Source organism: Jatropha curcas, chromosome 3 (genome assembly GCF_041381405.1).
Source record: "Jatropha curcas cultivar XTBG-Jc1 chromosome 3, XTBG_Jcur_1.0, whole genome shotgun sequence".
In the NCBI taxonomy this organism is placed as follows: Eukaryota; Viridiplantae; Streptophyta; class Magnoliopsida; order Malpighiales; family Euphorbiaceae; genus Jatropha; species Jatropha curcas.
In genome coordinates this window covers 29,764,136-29,781,533 of record NC_143153.1, presented here as the reverse complement: position 1 = coordinate 29,781,533, position 17,398 = coordinate 29,764,136, and the positions used below count along the sequence as shown (strand labels likewise).

Genomic DNA, 17,398 nt, shown 5'->3' with positions numbered 1-17,398 from the left:
TATGAAAGATAAACCTCAATATTTTATTAAATCTCGGCCCAAATTTATAAGCTACAACATTCCACAGTTCGGGCCTAATTAACAATGCATCACATTTATAATATGGGTTCACATAATTATCTCATCTATAATAATAAATGATTAAAAGTATACAAATCCTACAACTGCGGAGTCACTAACTGTTAGTATACATAACAAAATAATTATGGAACTAGGAAAAATTCTTTATTGCCCTACGCCGAAGAAACATAGCCTAAATCCGATTAAAGGAAAAACCTACTTCCTGAAAAATCAAACAAGACATGTGAGTTTTCTAAGAAGTAATAATTATTGCACAACACACGCAGTCACACAAATGTGTACACATATTAATCTAGTCATCCGACTAGTTATATGCTCACGCAGCCAGTCACACAAATGGCATATCACCAGCACTCACAATCATAAACATCTTCATATAATCACATCACGTGGAAATTAGTCAGTGGCGCCACCTGAAACCCCAACGAGCCGTCCTCACACATGGCTCGCCCTCTCATACATGTGCACCAGGGAGCCGATCCCCCATACGGCCAACTGGTCTAATCCTCACTGACCAGTCCTCTCATTGTATTTCCATTCTCTCTTTTCTTTTCCATACCAACAGGAGGCAACCCGGTGGTCTCCATCCAATCTAGATCATCAAGTACTCACAACAGGAGGCCACCCTGCGGGCTACAATCAAATCTAGATTATCAGGTGCGCAACAACAAGAAGCCATCCTGTGGTTTTCCACATAATCCATTTCATCAGGTGCACACGGGGGCGCCGATCTCCCATTTTCCCGGCCGACGGTCAAATATCATATAATATTCGGATCCATATCACAGACCGTCCTCACAAACCCACGGTGGTCCACTTCATCCCAATTCCACACAAACAAAGCATAGCATTATCACAACACAATTAATCAAACATTGCAATCAAATGCAGACATATTAATCAATTAAACATCGTAATGCAATGCACAATTAAACATCCAAAATCAATGCAAATAAATAAATAAATAGTATTAACAATAATAAAATAAATAAATAAATATGTAAATAATTAAATGAGTAATAAAGATAATAAATAATCAGAGCACTCTATTTATTATGTACCAAGTTATAGAATTAATCTAAATGAACTTATTTAATCATGTCATTCATTAAAACTAGTCTAGGTTCTATTGAAATTTCTGCAGCACCTCCCCTAAAAATTGGACTATCTACCTGCTCAAATATCACAATATTACTATATATTTATCAAATCAATGCACACAGCCCATCCGCCGGGCAATCCATCAATTTAAAATCCCATCCTCCTTCCAAAATAACAATGTCAACACTCAACCATTAATTTACAACTTACAATAACCTCCAATTATGTTCCAATGATAATACCAATCATTCTTTACTTCATATAATTATAACTAGCTTCTATAGCTAATTGCCAAACATATGAAAGCTTTAATACATATATAATTATAATCGAATAAAACTTGTATCATTAAGTTAATTTCAATTACTTTCATTTGATAGTTTCGTAGTGTCTAACTATTATAGTACTCTTTATCAAACTCTCATTTCTTCATCCTTGCTTAAAGATAACAACCACATATTATACCTTTATTAAATTTTAAATTAGCCACTAAGAACAAATGCTTCAATTAAACTAACATTTAATGGATACATCTATTAAGAAATCCAATTTTACAACTTAAGATATACCAACTAACTAATTCCTAGCAAGAATTAAATCTACTACTATAAAAATTCCATATCAAGCAATAATCTATATAAATGATTGAAAATAACTGCTGCCACTGCCCAAAGTTTCTCAATTCTTATCAAACTTAGTCATTCGAACCTCTACATCCACAACAAGTTATGAAGAGCGCATTTATTCTAACAATATAAACTTGGTTCAAGCAAAAATCCATGATTTCCTCTAACTAGAAGTTGCCAATATATCAAAGAAATCTTAAGTTATTGATAAAATTCATGCATTATATGTTACTTAACCCATTTCCCCTTAAGAACTTAATTTATAACTTCGTTTGCATTATACCACAACAATTATTCAAGCTAAATAGTTAAAATAGCAAGCTGCCATTTCAGGTTTATCAATTCTTTCACCAAAATATGCATTAAACTAAATAACTTATTCACTTGTATAAGGAATTTCAGTTTATAAATCAATTTAAAGAGTAAAATCAAAGCTTCTAATTATTCACACTCAAACAGTAGCAAATTTAGGGATTTATACTCTACCCAACTTGATTCATGCATCAAATTTATACTCTTGTTCAAACAATTCACTAAATGTATCAAAGAAGGTTGAAATCCGACTTACCCAGCTGAAAAACGCACTAAATACTGAAATTTCCCCGTTAAAGTGACCGGAAGCAGCTCCCTTGCTCAAAAACCATTTATATCGATGCTAGCTCGATTGGAAGTGAAGGGAACAATGGCTGAAGGAGTTGCACACCGGCTAAGGGCAATGTCGTCGGAAAAACGAAAGAACAGGGCTGGTTGAGCTACTGTCCCGATGGGAACGCAAAACCGCAGTTCCTTGCGCACTGTGCCAACCGGAACGGGAAGAGAGCGAGGGCTGCTGCAGTGAGGAGGCGACAACGAGGCCGGCGATGGTCTCAGGTGGTCGGAAAAAGAAAAACAAAAAAAAAAAAAAAAAAAAGAGAGGGGGAGGGCTGTCGCGCGCCTGGCGCTGGCGCAAGGAAGAAGAAGGAAACGAAAAGAAAAAGAAAAGAAAAAGAAAAGAAAGAAAAAAAAAATCTTGGGGCTTCTAGACCATTCCGGTTCGATTCGAACCGGTTTGGTCTAGTTTAATGATTCGCCTCAATTTTTGCTCGGTTTGCAGTTTTTTTTTCACTTGGTTTTCAAGCTATTTGTTTGGTTTTCGAAAGATCAATTTGGTTTTAAGGCCCGGTTCGATTTATTTTAATTATTTAGTTTGGTTCCATAATATTTTCTCCATTCACTCAATATAAATAAAATATGAACAATTATGATATTTGATTTTTAGGATAATTAATTTATATATATTCATAACAGATTAAATTGCTTTCATATTATTTCTTGAAAATTTTTAACAGTTCTCAAATCGAAAATTCTGACAATATATTTGGGCTTGGGCCCAACTCACAACACTTTGGACCCAAATTTAAGATTGTTTGGTGTTTAAAGCCCATATAATCAAAAATCGAAATTTTTGATTTAATAAAAATTTAAAAGTTTTGAAAATAAAAATTCGGAGTATTTCAATCTCCCCCCCTTAAGACAATTCGTCCTCGAATTGAAATCTAGCAAGGGTAATAGGAGCAGAGATATAGGTGATTCTAAAGTCATAGGAGATACTCCAAATATTAAAAAGTCAGCTCAAGAGCGAATAAAATAGGCCGAGTGAAGGGAATAGGTAGGGCGTTCTGATTGTTCTCCTACCGCCAATCATCCGACTTAGTGCCAACTAGCTAAAACTTACAAGAAACTTGAGTTTATTCCCTAACTCTCCAATCACTCTCTTCAGACAGCTACTGAAATCTTTAGAAAATCTTTCTTTGATTAAAGTTTTATCTTAAAATCGTTTTAGCAGTAAGTTGCATATATATATATATATATATATTCCGGATTATATGATTTCATTTTGAAAATTTAGATATTCCTTCATGAAAACCAAGCATATAATTTTACAAAAAGCGAAACAATTGAAATTTGATTTATTTATGGTAATAAGAATTAACTCACATAATTATTAGAACTCTTCTTGATCAAGAATTGAAAACCTTATTACTTTAAAGCAAAATTTCAAGAAAAATTTTCCTTTGTAACTCATGTTGTCTATAGTATCACAGGGCGACTCGAACTCACTCTCTCCCAGTTCTTATCTATACAAGTTCTATTCCCCCCTACAAAATTCTTTCCTTATGTTAGTGCAGCTATTAGATAGCTCCTGAGTCACCGCACCCCTTAACTATCTCACTCATTTAAAGATTTTGACCCTTTGCAGCGCTTATTCCTTATGTCACCTTAATACTTATTACTAAAATTAAATTTCATAACAATACCTTTTAACAGTCCTTGTTTCGGTTCATGATCTTGACTTTTTTTTTTTTTTTTTTTTTTTTTGGGGTAACCTTTTACTCTATTTGAGTTACTCATTAACATACCTTAAGATATTAGAATACTCTCACCAATTATTTCATCTACTCTTCCCCTTTTATACTACTTATCATTGTAATTCATAAGTTATTTACTATCAGCATCTCATCCTACAATTATTATTTATCCTACATACTCTCTTATTAATTATTTCGCCCACTCAGTTTCTTTTGTACTACTAATCATCATTATTCATGATTTATCTAATCACCAACATTTTAACCTAACCTTTATTGCTTGCCTTAAATATTTACCTTTTAACTAGTTCTCATCAATACTAACAAAATTCCTTTAGTCCCAAGGTAATGCTACTTTACCATCCAAATATCACATCAAATTGATCTCATTAACTTCTTAAGAGTCTAATTTACATATGCTAATAACTTCTTTACTCTTTTGTCCAAATTCTCCTAGATTACAATTTCAAACCATAGTGCTAACATTTTAATTAGTCTCATTTAACCAAGTATTAGGTACCATATGTGGAACTATTAACTTAAAATTAGCATCTATCTATTACTTGCTTATATCAAATTTTAATTCAATTTACCTGTCTCACCTATCTAAAACTAAACATATATTACTACTTGTCTTATTCTTCTTTTCAAATCTTCTTTCTAATTTTACTATCCTCATAATCATTTCATTTTATACTCTAATCCAATTGGCCCCGTGATATAAATAGACAACTTTTCAAAAATAATTTCTATATAAATAATCAATTTCAAATTTTTTTATCATAACACAATTTAAATTCAAAATAAAAACAGGGTTTTAAATTTAAATATGAAATATCAAGTAAATAAAACAATAAAGAGAAATTCTAAAGAAGTTCAGTAGCCGAACTGAATACTAAAATACCGATTCCTAATCACCCAAAATTCATCAATCCACTATACAATTAGAAAACCTATTTATTCTCTACACTATCCTGTTCACTGATAGGAATAGAGTTCACATGAAAAGTAGTGTACTGGGTGATCAGGCCAATCCACTACCATCAGGTATTACTCTATTCCCTAGCTTAAGGGTTGATACCAACTCTGGCCCCTATAGGTATTGCAATGGGTTCATCCTACTATCCACTACTTTCACTCTAATTCTCAATTAATTCTTCAATTTTTTTTTTTTTTTTTTTTTTACACTATAGGTGTGGGTTTTCCCACCTCATAGGGTCTAGTGCGTCCACCATCCCTAGAGAGGAAAATTACAAAGTTTCCTTCCTTATGTTGGTTACGGCCGATCCCAACATAAAGAAATTTCCTATACTCCGCAGTTGTGTCCTAAAACCCTAACCTAAGCTCTGATACCAACTTTGTCACGACCCGTTTCCGTGGGCCGGACCGGCACTAGGGCCCAGGTAAGCTTAAGGCCCCCGAGGCCCGTAGTAAGCCTGAAACGCTAGAATCTATTATCTCGATAGAAAATTTCAACATTCAGCCCATATGAATATGAAAGATAAACCTCAATATTTTATTAAATCTCGGCCCAAATTTATAAGCTACAACATTCCACAGTTCGGGCCTAATTAACAATGCATCACATTTATAATATGGGTTCACATAATTATCTCATCTATAATAATAAATGATTAAAAGTATACAAATCCTACAACTGCGGAGTCACTAACTGTTAGTATACATAACAAAATAATTATGGAACTAGGAAAAATTCTTTATTGCCCTACGCCGAAGAAACATAGCCTAAATCCGATTAAAGGAAAAACCTACTTCCTGAAAAATCAAACAAGACATGTGAGTTTTCTAAGAAGTAATAATTATTGCACAACACACGCAGTCACACAAATGTGTACACATATTAATCTAGTCATCCGACTAGTTATATGCTCACGCAGCCAGTCACACAAATGGCATATCACCAGCACTCACAATCATAAACATCTTCATATAATCACATCACGTGGAAATTAGTCAGTGGCGCCACCTGAAACCCCAACGAGCCGTCCTCACACATGGCTCGCCCTCTCATACATGTGCACCAGGGAGCCGATCCCCCATACGGCCAACTGGTCTAATCCTCACTGACCAGTCCTCTCATTGTATTTCCATTCTCTCTTTTCTTTTCCATACCAACAGGAGGCAACCCGGTGGTCTCCATCCAATCTAGATCATCAAGTACTCACAACAGGAGGCCACCCTGCGGGCTACAATCAAATCTAGATTATCAGGTGCGCAACAACAAGAAGCCATCCTGTGGTTTTCCACATAATCCATTTCATCAGGTGCACACGGGGGCGCCGATCTCCCATTTTCCCGGCCGACGGTCAAATATCATATAATATTCGGATCCATATCACAGACCGTCCTCACAAACCCACGGTGGTCCACTTCATCCCAATTCCACACAAACAAAGCATAGCATTATCACAACACAATTAATCAAACATTGCAATCAAATGCAGACATATTAATCAATTAAACATCGTAATGCAATGCACAATTAAACATCCAAAATCAATGCAAATAAATAAATAAATAGTATTAACAATAATAAAATAAATAAATAAATATGTAAATAATTAAATGAGTAATAAAGATAATAAATAATCAGAGCACTCTATTTATTATGTACCAAGTTATAGAATTAATCTAAATGAACTTATTTAATCATGTCATTCATTAAAACTAGTCTAGGTTCTATTGAAATTTCTGCAGCACCTCCCCTAAAAATTGGACTATCTACCTGCTCAAATATCACAATATTACTATATATTTATCAAATCAATGCACACAGCCCATCCGCCGGGCAATCCATCAATTTAAAATCCCATCCTCCTTCCAAAATAACAATGTCAACACTCAACCATTAATTTACAACTTACAATAACCTCCAATTATGTTCCAATGATAATACCAATCATTCTTTACTTCATATAATTATAACTAGCTTCTATAGCTAATTGCCAAACATATGAAAGCTTTAATACATATATAATTATAATCGAATAAAACTTGTATCATTAAGTTAATTTCAATTACTTTCATTTGATAGTTTCGTAGTGTCTAACTATTATAGTACTCTTTATCAAACTCTCATTTCTTCATCCTTGCTTAAAGATAACAACCACATATTATACCTTTATTAAATTTTAAATTAGCCACTAAGAACAAATGCTTCAATTAAACTAACATTTAATGGATACATCTATTAAGAAATCCAATTTTACAACTTAAGATATACCAACTAACTAATTCCTAGCAAGAATTAAATCTACTACTATAAAAATTCCATATCAAGCAATAATCTATATAAATGATTGAAAATAACTGCTGCCACTGCCCAAAGTTTCTCAATTCTTATCAAACTTAGTCATTCGAACCTCTACATCCACAACAAGTTATGAAGAGCGCATTTATTCTAACAATATAAACTTGGTTCAAGCAAAAATCCATGATTTCCTCTAACTAGAAGTTGCCAATATATCAAAGAAATCTTAAGTTATTGATAAAATTCATGCATTATATGTTACTTAACCCATTTCCCCTTAAGAACTTAATTTATAACTTCGTTTGCATTATACCACAACAATTATTCAAGCTAAATAGTTAAAATAGCAAGCTGCCATTTCAGGTTTATCAATTCTTTCACCAAAATATGCATTAAACTAAATAACTTATTCACTTGTATAAGGAATTTCAGTTTATAAATCAATTTAAAGAGTAAAATCAAAGCTTCTAATTATTCACACTCAAACAGTAGCAAATTTAGGGATTTATACTCTACCCAACTTGATTCATGCATCAAATTTATACTCTTGTTCAAACAATTCACTAAATGTATCAAAGAAGGTTGAAATCCGACTTACCCAGCTGAAAAACGCACTAAATACTGAAATTTCCCCGTTAAAGTGACCGGAAGCAGCTCCCTTGCTCAAAAACCATTTATATCGATGCTAGCTCGATTGGAAGTGAAGGGAACAATGGCTGAAGGAGTTGCACACCGGCTAAGGGCAATGTCGTCGGAAAAACGAAAGAACAGGGCTGGTTGAGCTACTGTCCCGATGGGAACGCAAAACCGCAGTTCCTTGCGCACTGTGCCAACCGGAACGGGAAGAGAGCGAGGGCTGCTGCAGTGAGGAGGCGACAACGAGGCCGGCGATGGTCTCAGGTGGTCGGAAAAAGAAAAACAAAAAAAAAAAAAAAAAAAAGAGAGGGGGAGGGCTGTCGCGCGCCTGGCGCTGGCGCAAGGAAGAAGAAGGAAACGAAAAGAAAAAGAAAAGAAAAAGAAAAGAAAGAAAAAAAAAATCTTGGGGCTTCTAGACCATTCCGGTTCGATTCGAACCGGTTTGGTCTAGTTTAATGATTCGCCTCAATTTTTGCTCGGTTTGCAGTTTTTTTTTCACTTGGTTTTCAAGCTATTTGTTTGGTTTTCGAAAGATCAATTTGGTTTTAAGGCCCGGTTCGATTTATTTTAATTATTTAGTTTGGTTCCATAATATTTTCTCCATTCACTCAATATAAATAAAATATGAACAATTATGATATTTGATTTTTAGGATAATTAATTTATATATATTCATAACAGATTAAATTGCTTTCATATTATTTCTTGAAAATTTTTAACAGTTCTCAAATCGAAAATTCTGACAATATATTTGGGCTTGGGCCCAACTCACAACACTTTGGACCCAAATTTAAGATTGTTTGGTGTTTAAAGCCCATATAATCAAAAATCGAAATTTTTGATTTAATAAAAATTTAAAAGTTTTGAAAATAAAAATTCGGAGTATTTCAATAATATAATTATATCTTATATTCTATTTTGATAAAAAAAATGGTACAACAGTTTATGAGTCAAATAAATTGGTAGTAGCTTTATTTTAGATTTTATAATTATTTCAAAATTTATATTAAATAAACCATAATAATAAATATATTCTATTAAAAAAAGAGAGTTCATGTATCAAATAATTAATTTTTAAACATTACTTATTATCAATAAACAAAGAATTTAAAAATATTAAAAATAATAATAGAAATTGTCCTTACTATTAGCTCAAACTCCCTCGTTCACACAAATGTATTAAATTAATCAAAGTCAGTTCTAATTATAATTTAGAGTGTTATTGTAACAAAATGTCAAAATTCAAGGTAAAATTAGTATAGATATTAAATTGGAGTAAAATTGCAATAAAAGATTAAAATTCATAATGAAATTGACATAAAAGTTAAATAAAAGTTAAATCAGAGTGAAATTACAATAAAACTTAAAATTGAGATTGAGGGTAAAACAGTATATTAAACTTGTTGATTACTTATTTTTTTAGCTTAATTGCAATTTTTTGTTTCAGTAAAGTTTAGTTTTTTGATGTGGCTCGATTTTGGAGAAAAAAGTTTATTGAGAATTTGACCGAATGAAGCTTGCGATTCGACTCCATTGTTCAAAAATTATCGTATGCATCCCATGTTAAGCCCACAGATGAAGCTCTCTCCATCTATTTCTTTCTACCGTGACCAGGTTTAAACATAATTTTTATTAGTTAAGACAACATTTAATAAAATTATATTTCATTTAACTTTTAACGTTTCATAATAATTAATAAATAATTTTTTTACATATTAATAAACTTTATTTGTAATGTAAAAAGGTCCTCTTTATTTTTCTTGTCATTTTACATTTAAAAGTTAATTAAATTTTTTTTTACCAAACACTTTCACTTTAAACACTTTATATAAACAGCTAACTAATCACTAATTATCAGCGATAGCTATTAACTATCGGCTTATATGAACAGTTAAACCAAACGGATTCAAATCATATAGAATGTAAAATAAAAATATGAAAAACAATTATAATTTTAACACATTATCTATTTTTTAAAAATAAAATTTCAATTATTACAAGTAAACATAATCTCAAATTTTCTCTGATTCTGTTTTTTATTTTCAAATTTTGCATCTGCATGAGAATACAAAAAAAAAAAAAAAAAAAAAAAAAAAAAAACCTAAAAACCCTTAATTTAAGAGAGAGAGCTACAAATATGAGTGTTCTTTCCTTTTTTTTTTTCTCTTTCTTTATTTTGAATGAAAAATGTTCTTATATTCACTAAAGACAATTAGAGCAATAATCTTTAGTTCTTTACCATTAAAACATAATTTTCAAAACATATATATTGGGATGGGATTCATCTCTTATTAACAAATATTTGTATATAAAATTAGATAAAAAAGAAACTTTATGCTTATACACTCTTCGAATCAAAACATTCTAATACTCAAATTCGGTTCGATTAATTGCAAAATTTGTTAAATCCTAATTAGACTCCACCAAATTAAATTTAAATATTTTGGGAGAGCTCGAATAATTCATCTTTGCTCGCTCGCTACTACTTAAGGCTTGAACTCTAAGCCAACGGAAACTCAGGTCAGCCCACGCGTATCATCGTCGTTGGTGTGACCCACAACCACAATTCCCCTCGTTAATCGAGATCAACGGTCCTAATTTCATGTGTCCCCACGAAAAAGGAACATCGGACCGTACAAATATATAATTAGTAGCCACCTCTCAAATTAAAAAAAAAAAAAAAAACAAAAAATACAGAAAACAAACTCCTTCCATTGCCAATTTTTCATTTACCACTCCTCTCTAATTCCTTCTCCCTCCCTCCCCTTCTCTCTCTCTCTCTCTCTCTAGGCTGCCAGCATGAGCAAGGGACCAGGGCTTTTCTCCGATATCGGCAAGAAAGCCAAAGGTAATCTCTTCGTTCTCTATGAGATACTATTAATATGTTTTATGCATCTCTGCAAGATTTGATGTAAAAGTGTGCATGTGTAGATCTGTTGACAAAAGATTATAGCTCCGATCAGAAATTCAGCGTCTATACTTACAGCGATTCCGGAGTGGTACGTAAACTGTAATTTACTTGCGATTCACTGTTTCTATTATATTGTTCAGTGTGTTGATTTCAAGCTGTACAAGTGAGATTTCAGGTTTTTAGTTAAGGTTTGATGTAGGTCCTGATTTTAACTCAATTTGCGAAATCGTGATGCAAACGACTCTGTGGTGATTTTGTATGCTTTATAGTGTGTCAGAATGTGGTGTTGTGGCATTAATTTTAAATTTAAGACTGTTTGCTTGTTGATGGTTGACCTGATTTTGCAATGTTGAATAATGCATTTTTGTTGCCTGTCTGATTATATAGTCATTCCACATTTGATCGGGTCATACTATGTTGTCTGTTGTACATGATCGGTATTTCGGATTCAGTTGTTATGATCTAGATAGGTGCACTGTGTTTGTGTAACATGAAAGACAGTTCAATTTGATCATTTGCTTCTTTGACTGGCATGGATGGAGTTGTCAGTATCACTAATTTCGTTTTACTTCTTTTTTTTTTTTTTTAACACAGTTGTAAGTGTGAATATATTGATTAAATGACTAGTAATATATCGTTCTGTTTAGCTTGGCATATAGAATTCATTAGTTATAACTCGATTGATTAAAATTTTTGGAAGTTAATAATCTACATGGAAAAAAGTTTAGAGAGGATATTTTAAAGAGAAAGTGGTGGAGCTCATGAGATGGTGTCCATTGATTAGTTGCTCTACAAAGCTTGCTACTGATTGGGCTTTAAAATGAAATGCTGGCTTACTGGGGAGGTGATGTATGGAGTCAGTGGACATTTTGGAGGTTTTATGATTAATGTTGGCTCTTCTGCTTCAAACTTTTGGGCTGTCTTGGGGATTGCAGAAATCCTACAAGAACAAATAATATTGCCTTAAAACTACATATTCTATAATGAGGGATGATGTTTGTTTATGTGTATGTAGATAAATATGGAACATAATGAATTTCATAGCACTCTATCATGCAGCATAGGGCTTCATCCCTTGAGGTTATTCAAATAACTTTTGGTTACCCTGATGGTGGATGAAGAGCCCTCGCACTTGGTTTCGACTTTTCATCACCCCACTACACCAAAAAAAGATAAATAAATAAAAAATAAAAAAGACTGGAGTCGCAGAAAGAAAGATATTTTGCTAATATTAACATTTAGCACAAATATATTTTGCCGACATTATAAAGTTGTGGCTTCATCTTTATGAAAATATGGTCCTAAAAAAGCATACATGAGGAAACCTAATCCATATAGTGGATCTCAACCATTCTGGGGCTAAGTCTTAGTTGAGTTTAGTAGTAAAATTCAGTGATTTTGTCTTTCGCTGATGGTTCCTTATGGTACAAGTATAAGTAATTTAGTTATTAATTTATAAAGGATTCTAGTGTTTAGGCTATAATTTATAAAATTATAATAACTAGTGAGGTAACATTGTTAACTTGGATTTATGTCGATGAAAATTGTCCTGTTCATTTTATTTATTTCTACATGTGAAAGTGGGGTTTGCAGAAGTACAGGTTTTGGTAAATGAATTTCTAAGGGAGTATTTTATATGTTCCTCTAGTAGCAGTGTTATATTTATAATTTTCACCACTGGCATGGTGTAACAGGGTGGATTGAATTATATAGCTGGGCCTTTGAACTTGTATTAGACACCTTAATCGTACATTTATCTTATTGTGATTTTCCAGAATGCTCATTGAATCATCTCTTCTTTTTAATTATTATTATTATTATTTTTTTTTTATATTGCTCAATAAGTTTCCTCTGTAGTTAAATTATGTATGACTTAACTTTTTTACTTAAAACTTTGGAATGTGTGGTTTATAGAGATAAAGCTGCAAACCTCATTTTGTTTTCTCATTTTAAGGCCCTGACATCAACGGCTCTAAAAAGAGGAGGTCTGTCAACTGGGGATGTTGCAGCATTGTACAAGTACAAGAACGCTTTATTTGATGTCAAAGTTGATACAGCATCCAATGTGGGTTGCCTCCTTCTTCTCTTTAACTGTAAAATGATCAACTTCAAATTCCCTTATTCAGCTAAGCATCTTATGTTCTCACTTTGGATTTGTAGATCTCAACAACCTTTACATTCACTGAGATCCTTCCGTCGACTAAGGCTATCACCTCATTTAAATTCCCCGACTACAATTCTGGCAAGGTATGTGGCTTACCTTAAGCTTGAATGATGAAGCCCACGGGTAGTTGGTCTGACAATTTATACTCCATTTAGGAGTTCACATTTGGACTGTGGTAAAGAAAATGTTTAATAGTTGATAAATAATTAAAGAAGTAGTGCTCCTTACTAATAATGGAATGATGTTGTTCATTCTCTTATTGTGTTATCCTTGATTTAGGGGGAGGCAAGCCTCAGAACGGTTCCTAACTTTCTGGATTTGCAATTTTATAATGGCAGTTACAAATTTTTGTAATTATTGTCTATTTCTTCTACAGTTGGAAGTTCAATATTTCCACCACCATGCAACCTTCGCCACGGCTGTTGCATTGAGCAAATCTCCTGCTGTTGATTTTTCAGCCACCATTGGTACCCCAGCAATTGCTTTTGGTGCAGAAGCAGGCTATGATACTACTTCTGGTAAATTTACAAAGTACACTGCTGGCTTTAGTGTGACAAAACCAGATTCCTATGCCTCAATACTTTTGTAAGTTACCAATTGGCATGCTCTTTCTCCAAGTTGATTTTGCCACATGCAAGACTTGGAATTCATGTCCACTGGAGACTTAGCTGCTCTATCTGTCTTTCAGGGGTGACAAGGGAGACAGTATTAAAGCATCATATGTGCATTACCTGGATCAGGCAAAGAAAAGTGCTACTGTAGCAGAAATTTCTAGAAAGTTCTCCACAAATGAGAACACTTTCACAGTTGGAGGAGCATATGCTGTTGATTACGATACAGTGGTGAAAGCAAAGCTCAACAACCATGGGAAACTCGGGGCACTGCTGCAGCATGAGGTCGTACCGAAGTCACTTGTGACTATCTCTGGTGAGTTTGACACTAAGGCCTTGGACAAACATGCAAAGTTTGGGTTATCTATTGCTCTGAAGCCTTGATGGATGTTTGCCACTTATTGAAGCATTGTTTGAATTCAACACTCATTTTGATTTTTTCCCTTGGGTGGCACTTGAAAGGAAGTGACAATAAATAGTTCCACAGAACCATGCTTGTTGGATTGTGGATGACTGGATGGAATTGTTTCATGACTAGGGTTTACAATGGTCCCCTTTTTTCCCTTGGTTTTCATTTGTAGGCTTTGGAGATGTTCATATTTGCGTATTTTCTCCATGTGGAGAACTATAAATTTTGATTGGTGGGAAATTCTGATTGCCATTATAATCCATTTATCGTAAGTCAAGGTTGTCCTTTTGCACGATATTAATCCATGCTTTTTTCACCATGGTGTAGCTTTGCTCTGGTCAGTCATGTTTTTTTAATTGGGGGAATCTGAAAATTCTCTCTCGCCTAGGTTTAAACAGCCATGATGATCCAACTAATGTTGTAGTGTGTACAGTAGAGCAAATTGAGGGTGCGACAATGCTGACAAATTGAGCGGGAGGGTTTTTGTGTGGGGAGAGGCTGGAGGTTCAGCGTGACCAGAGCTTTTGCTTTTTTCCCCGACTTTATTGTTTTTGAAGGAAACCAAAATAAATAAAGATAAAAATAAGTTTTGATTTTACTCAAAATAGGCCGCTTTGAACTGAAAGGAAGAAATTGGTATAAATCCAATTGAATGAAAGTTTACGTTCCACAGGTTTAGTATAATCCAATTTCATTGTCAATTTCCATTTACTTTCAAATAGACCTCATATGAGAATGTTACTGGGAATTGATAACAATAATATTTGTTCATCTATATACAAAAATTTACCTTAATATAAAATGCAGCCGATCTACTATTGCCTTCGACTTTATACACTTGAAACTAACAAAGAAGTGGAACGAGCAGATTTATGTAACTTCTCATCCAGTGTAGAGCATTTCATCAAGTTAGAGCTAGAAAAGGCTGTGTACTAATATCCACTTTAGACACAGAGAAATTCGATCTCTACCTAGGCCTTATGGTTTTATCTAACCGGGAAAACCAGGAACTACAAAGTAACATTACAAAATTAAAACATTGCGTTTAGCAAAGCACATTCCAGTACGGAAGATGTTCATAAAAGAGAGTGCCAATTACCCCAGATGTTCATATCAAGTGCAGTGATTCCTTTTGCAACAGTAATGCAAATAGCCATGGTATTATTATAGACACGAAAGACATTAAATAAAATACCCAGGAAGAAGAAACTGCAAATATTAAGCAGTATTTTAATATGGAACCACATCAAGCAATTTAAGTACCATAAATTATTAAAAGGATGATTACGGGGAAAAACAAATAGATAACACAAAGTTAACTGACCTAGAAACTATTTATTCTATGACTCAAATACAAAATGGTCAACTGAACTAATACATTAACTGATGCAAACTGAAATGAGAGAAAGTTAATATCCAAGAAAACCATGACAAAATAAAAAAGAATCCAAATTGGTGAATGGTATACAAAGGTAACCGAACATCCTAAATTCAAGAGGTTTAAATTCAAATTAGGCATTGAAACAAATTAAAATTGCAAATTGCTTTGGAAATACCTAAATATCAACAAAGTGAAGCAATCAGGGCAGTAAATTCAGCCCACTGATAATAAATGTTCAAGCTAAGCAAAACAAGTTTTAGAAGCATACAGGTTTATGAAAATTAAAGCACAAAAAGAAAACTTGCTATCTAACAAAATTAGCATTTCACATATAAACATAAAAATCACATTCCAAAACAAGTAATAAACAAAGTGGTATTAACAGAACATAATAATACCATAACCTCTCAGAGGAGACTATATAAATCACTATCACAACAAGGCAAAAACGCAGAACATATCAATCAAAGGTTAAAAATTAACTATTCATCAGCACATATAACAAACAAAATCCAAAATTATTAGCAGGAAATGCAAAATATAAGATTAACGATTGACAAAATCCGAGTTCACATGAAGTAAAAGCCTTAATATCCTTAGATCCAAAACATACCACTAACAATAATATCAAAAAAGCTCTTAACACATAAAGCATCCTATCATTGAATATTTAGAAATGACAAAACAAACTTCACCGCTCAAGATTTCAAATCAATCAACGCTCTGCATGATATCCTCAGCTGTGAACTTGGTGCCCTTATCCTTATCAGCGGCGGCCCTACCCTTAGCCTTGCGGTCAAGCAGAGACTTCCTGTCCTTGTCGAGACGGAGCTTGGTGATGACAACCTTGGAAGGGTTGATTCCAACGTTGACGGTAGAGCCGTTAACCTTCTCCCTGGTAATGCGCTCAATGTGAATGACCCATTTGCGTCGGTAAACCTGAACCACCTTACCTTCCCGGCCCTTGTAGGTTCCACGAACCACCTGAACCTCGTCGTCCTTGCGTACGGGCATAGATCGCACGTTGTATTTCTGGCGGAGGTCAGTAGAAAGAGGTGCACTCATCAGGATCCGACGAACGGATGATGGGGCTGTAAAGTGAGCCTTCCGGTTCTTGCGCCGGGAAGACGAAACCCTAGGATTGTACTTCATCGTGCTTGTGTGCGGTGGTGGAGTCTGCTAGGGTTTTTGGAGAGACACCTACGGCTAAAATGTGCAAGTGGAAACGAGGAAGAAAGTTGTGGCAAATATATAGATGATGGAATTAGATATTAGGGTTTTGTATGACTAGATGGGCAGTGGGCTTAATGGGTAGAATTATACTGGGCTTTTAGTACGGGCTGAGCTGATTCCTGGACTGTAATTTGATTCCGCCTTCTTAACCAATGGGCTTTATTTATAGGGAATGAATATGCACCCAGCTTTTCCGGATTCACTTTTGATGTAGCCCAATATGGGCCCATCAGAGGATTAAAATTGCTCCAGAAAGTGTACGTAAGACTGGGGATTCTGACCCATTTTAGAAAATGGTCCTGTATTTTTCATCCTAAAAAAATATGATACAAATTTTATGGTTCCATTATAATGGAAACAGTTGTTTTGTTAAAACCGATTCATATTGACTTGAAATATTTCCCGTCCCATTCAGTCCTAAAAATGGTACATGTTTATGAGTAATTGAAATTATTTTTTTATGCTTTTATTAACCATCAAATAGCAATTTTAATAATTAAAATTATTTAGTTCTTATTTTTATTTTTCTTTTACTCAAATTTCAATTTGCGAATTTTATTTGGTTACAATTGATAATTGTAATAATTTATCATTTTTAATCAAAAAATAATTTAATAAAAATATTC

The 17,398-nt window shown here is 33.6% G+C and overlaps 2 protein-coding genes and 2 long non-coding RNA genes across 4 annotated transcripts; 1 reads left to right on the top strand and 3 right to left on the bottom strand.

Annotated features, from left to right (window-relative positions):
- Window positions 1-2,798, bottom strand: LOC149497888 (uncharacterized). Its single transcript, XR_016320155.1, has 2 exons — window positions 2,377-2,798; window positions 1-283 (listed from the first exon to the last, which is right to left on the bottom strand). It is a non-coding gene; the product is annotated as an uncharacterized LOC149497888 (long non-coding RNA).
- A 2,851-nt stretch (window positions 2,799-5,649) lies between these two features.
- LOC149497887 (uncharacterized) lies at window positions 5,650-8,447 on the bottom strand. Its single transcript, XR_016320154.1, has 2 exons — window positions 8,026-8,447; window positions 5,650-5,932 (listed from the first exon to the last, which is right to left on the bottom strand). It is a non-coding gene; the product is annotated as an uncharacterized LOC149497887 (long non-coding RNA).
- A 2,295-nt stretch (window positions 8,448-10,742) lies between these two features.
- LOC105639845 (mitochondrial outer membrane protein porin 2) lies at window positions 10,743-14,453 on the top strand. Its single transcript, XM_012224013.4, has 6 exons — window positions 10,743-10,911; window positions 10,995-11,062; window positions 12,929-13,039; window positions 13,135-13,221; window positions 13,515-13,723; window positions 13,827-14,453. Exons 1-6 carry the CDS (start codon window positions 10,863-10,865, stop codon window positions 14,131-14,133), a joined length of 831 nt encoding a protein of 276 aa, XP_012079403.1. The 5' UTR covers window positions 10,743-10,862; the 3' UTR covers window positions 14,134-14,453.
- A 1,604-nt stretch (window positions 14,454-16,057) lies between these two features.
- On the bottom strand, window positions 16,058-16,778 carry LOC105639847 (large ribosomal subunit protein uL24z). The gene has a single exon (XM_012224014.4). The coding sequence runs from the start codon at window positions 16,689-16,691 to the stop codon at window positions 16,251-16,253; it is 441 nt and encodes a 146-aa protein (XP_012079404.1). The 5' UTR covers window positions 16,692-16,778; the 3' UTR covers window positions 16,058-16,250.
- Between the last annotated feature and the right edge of the window lie 620 nt (window positions 16,779-17,398).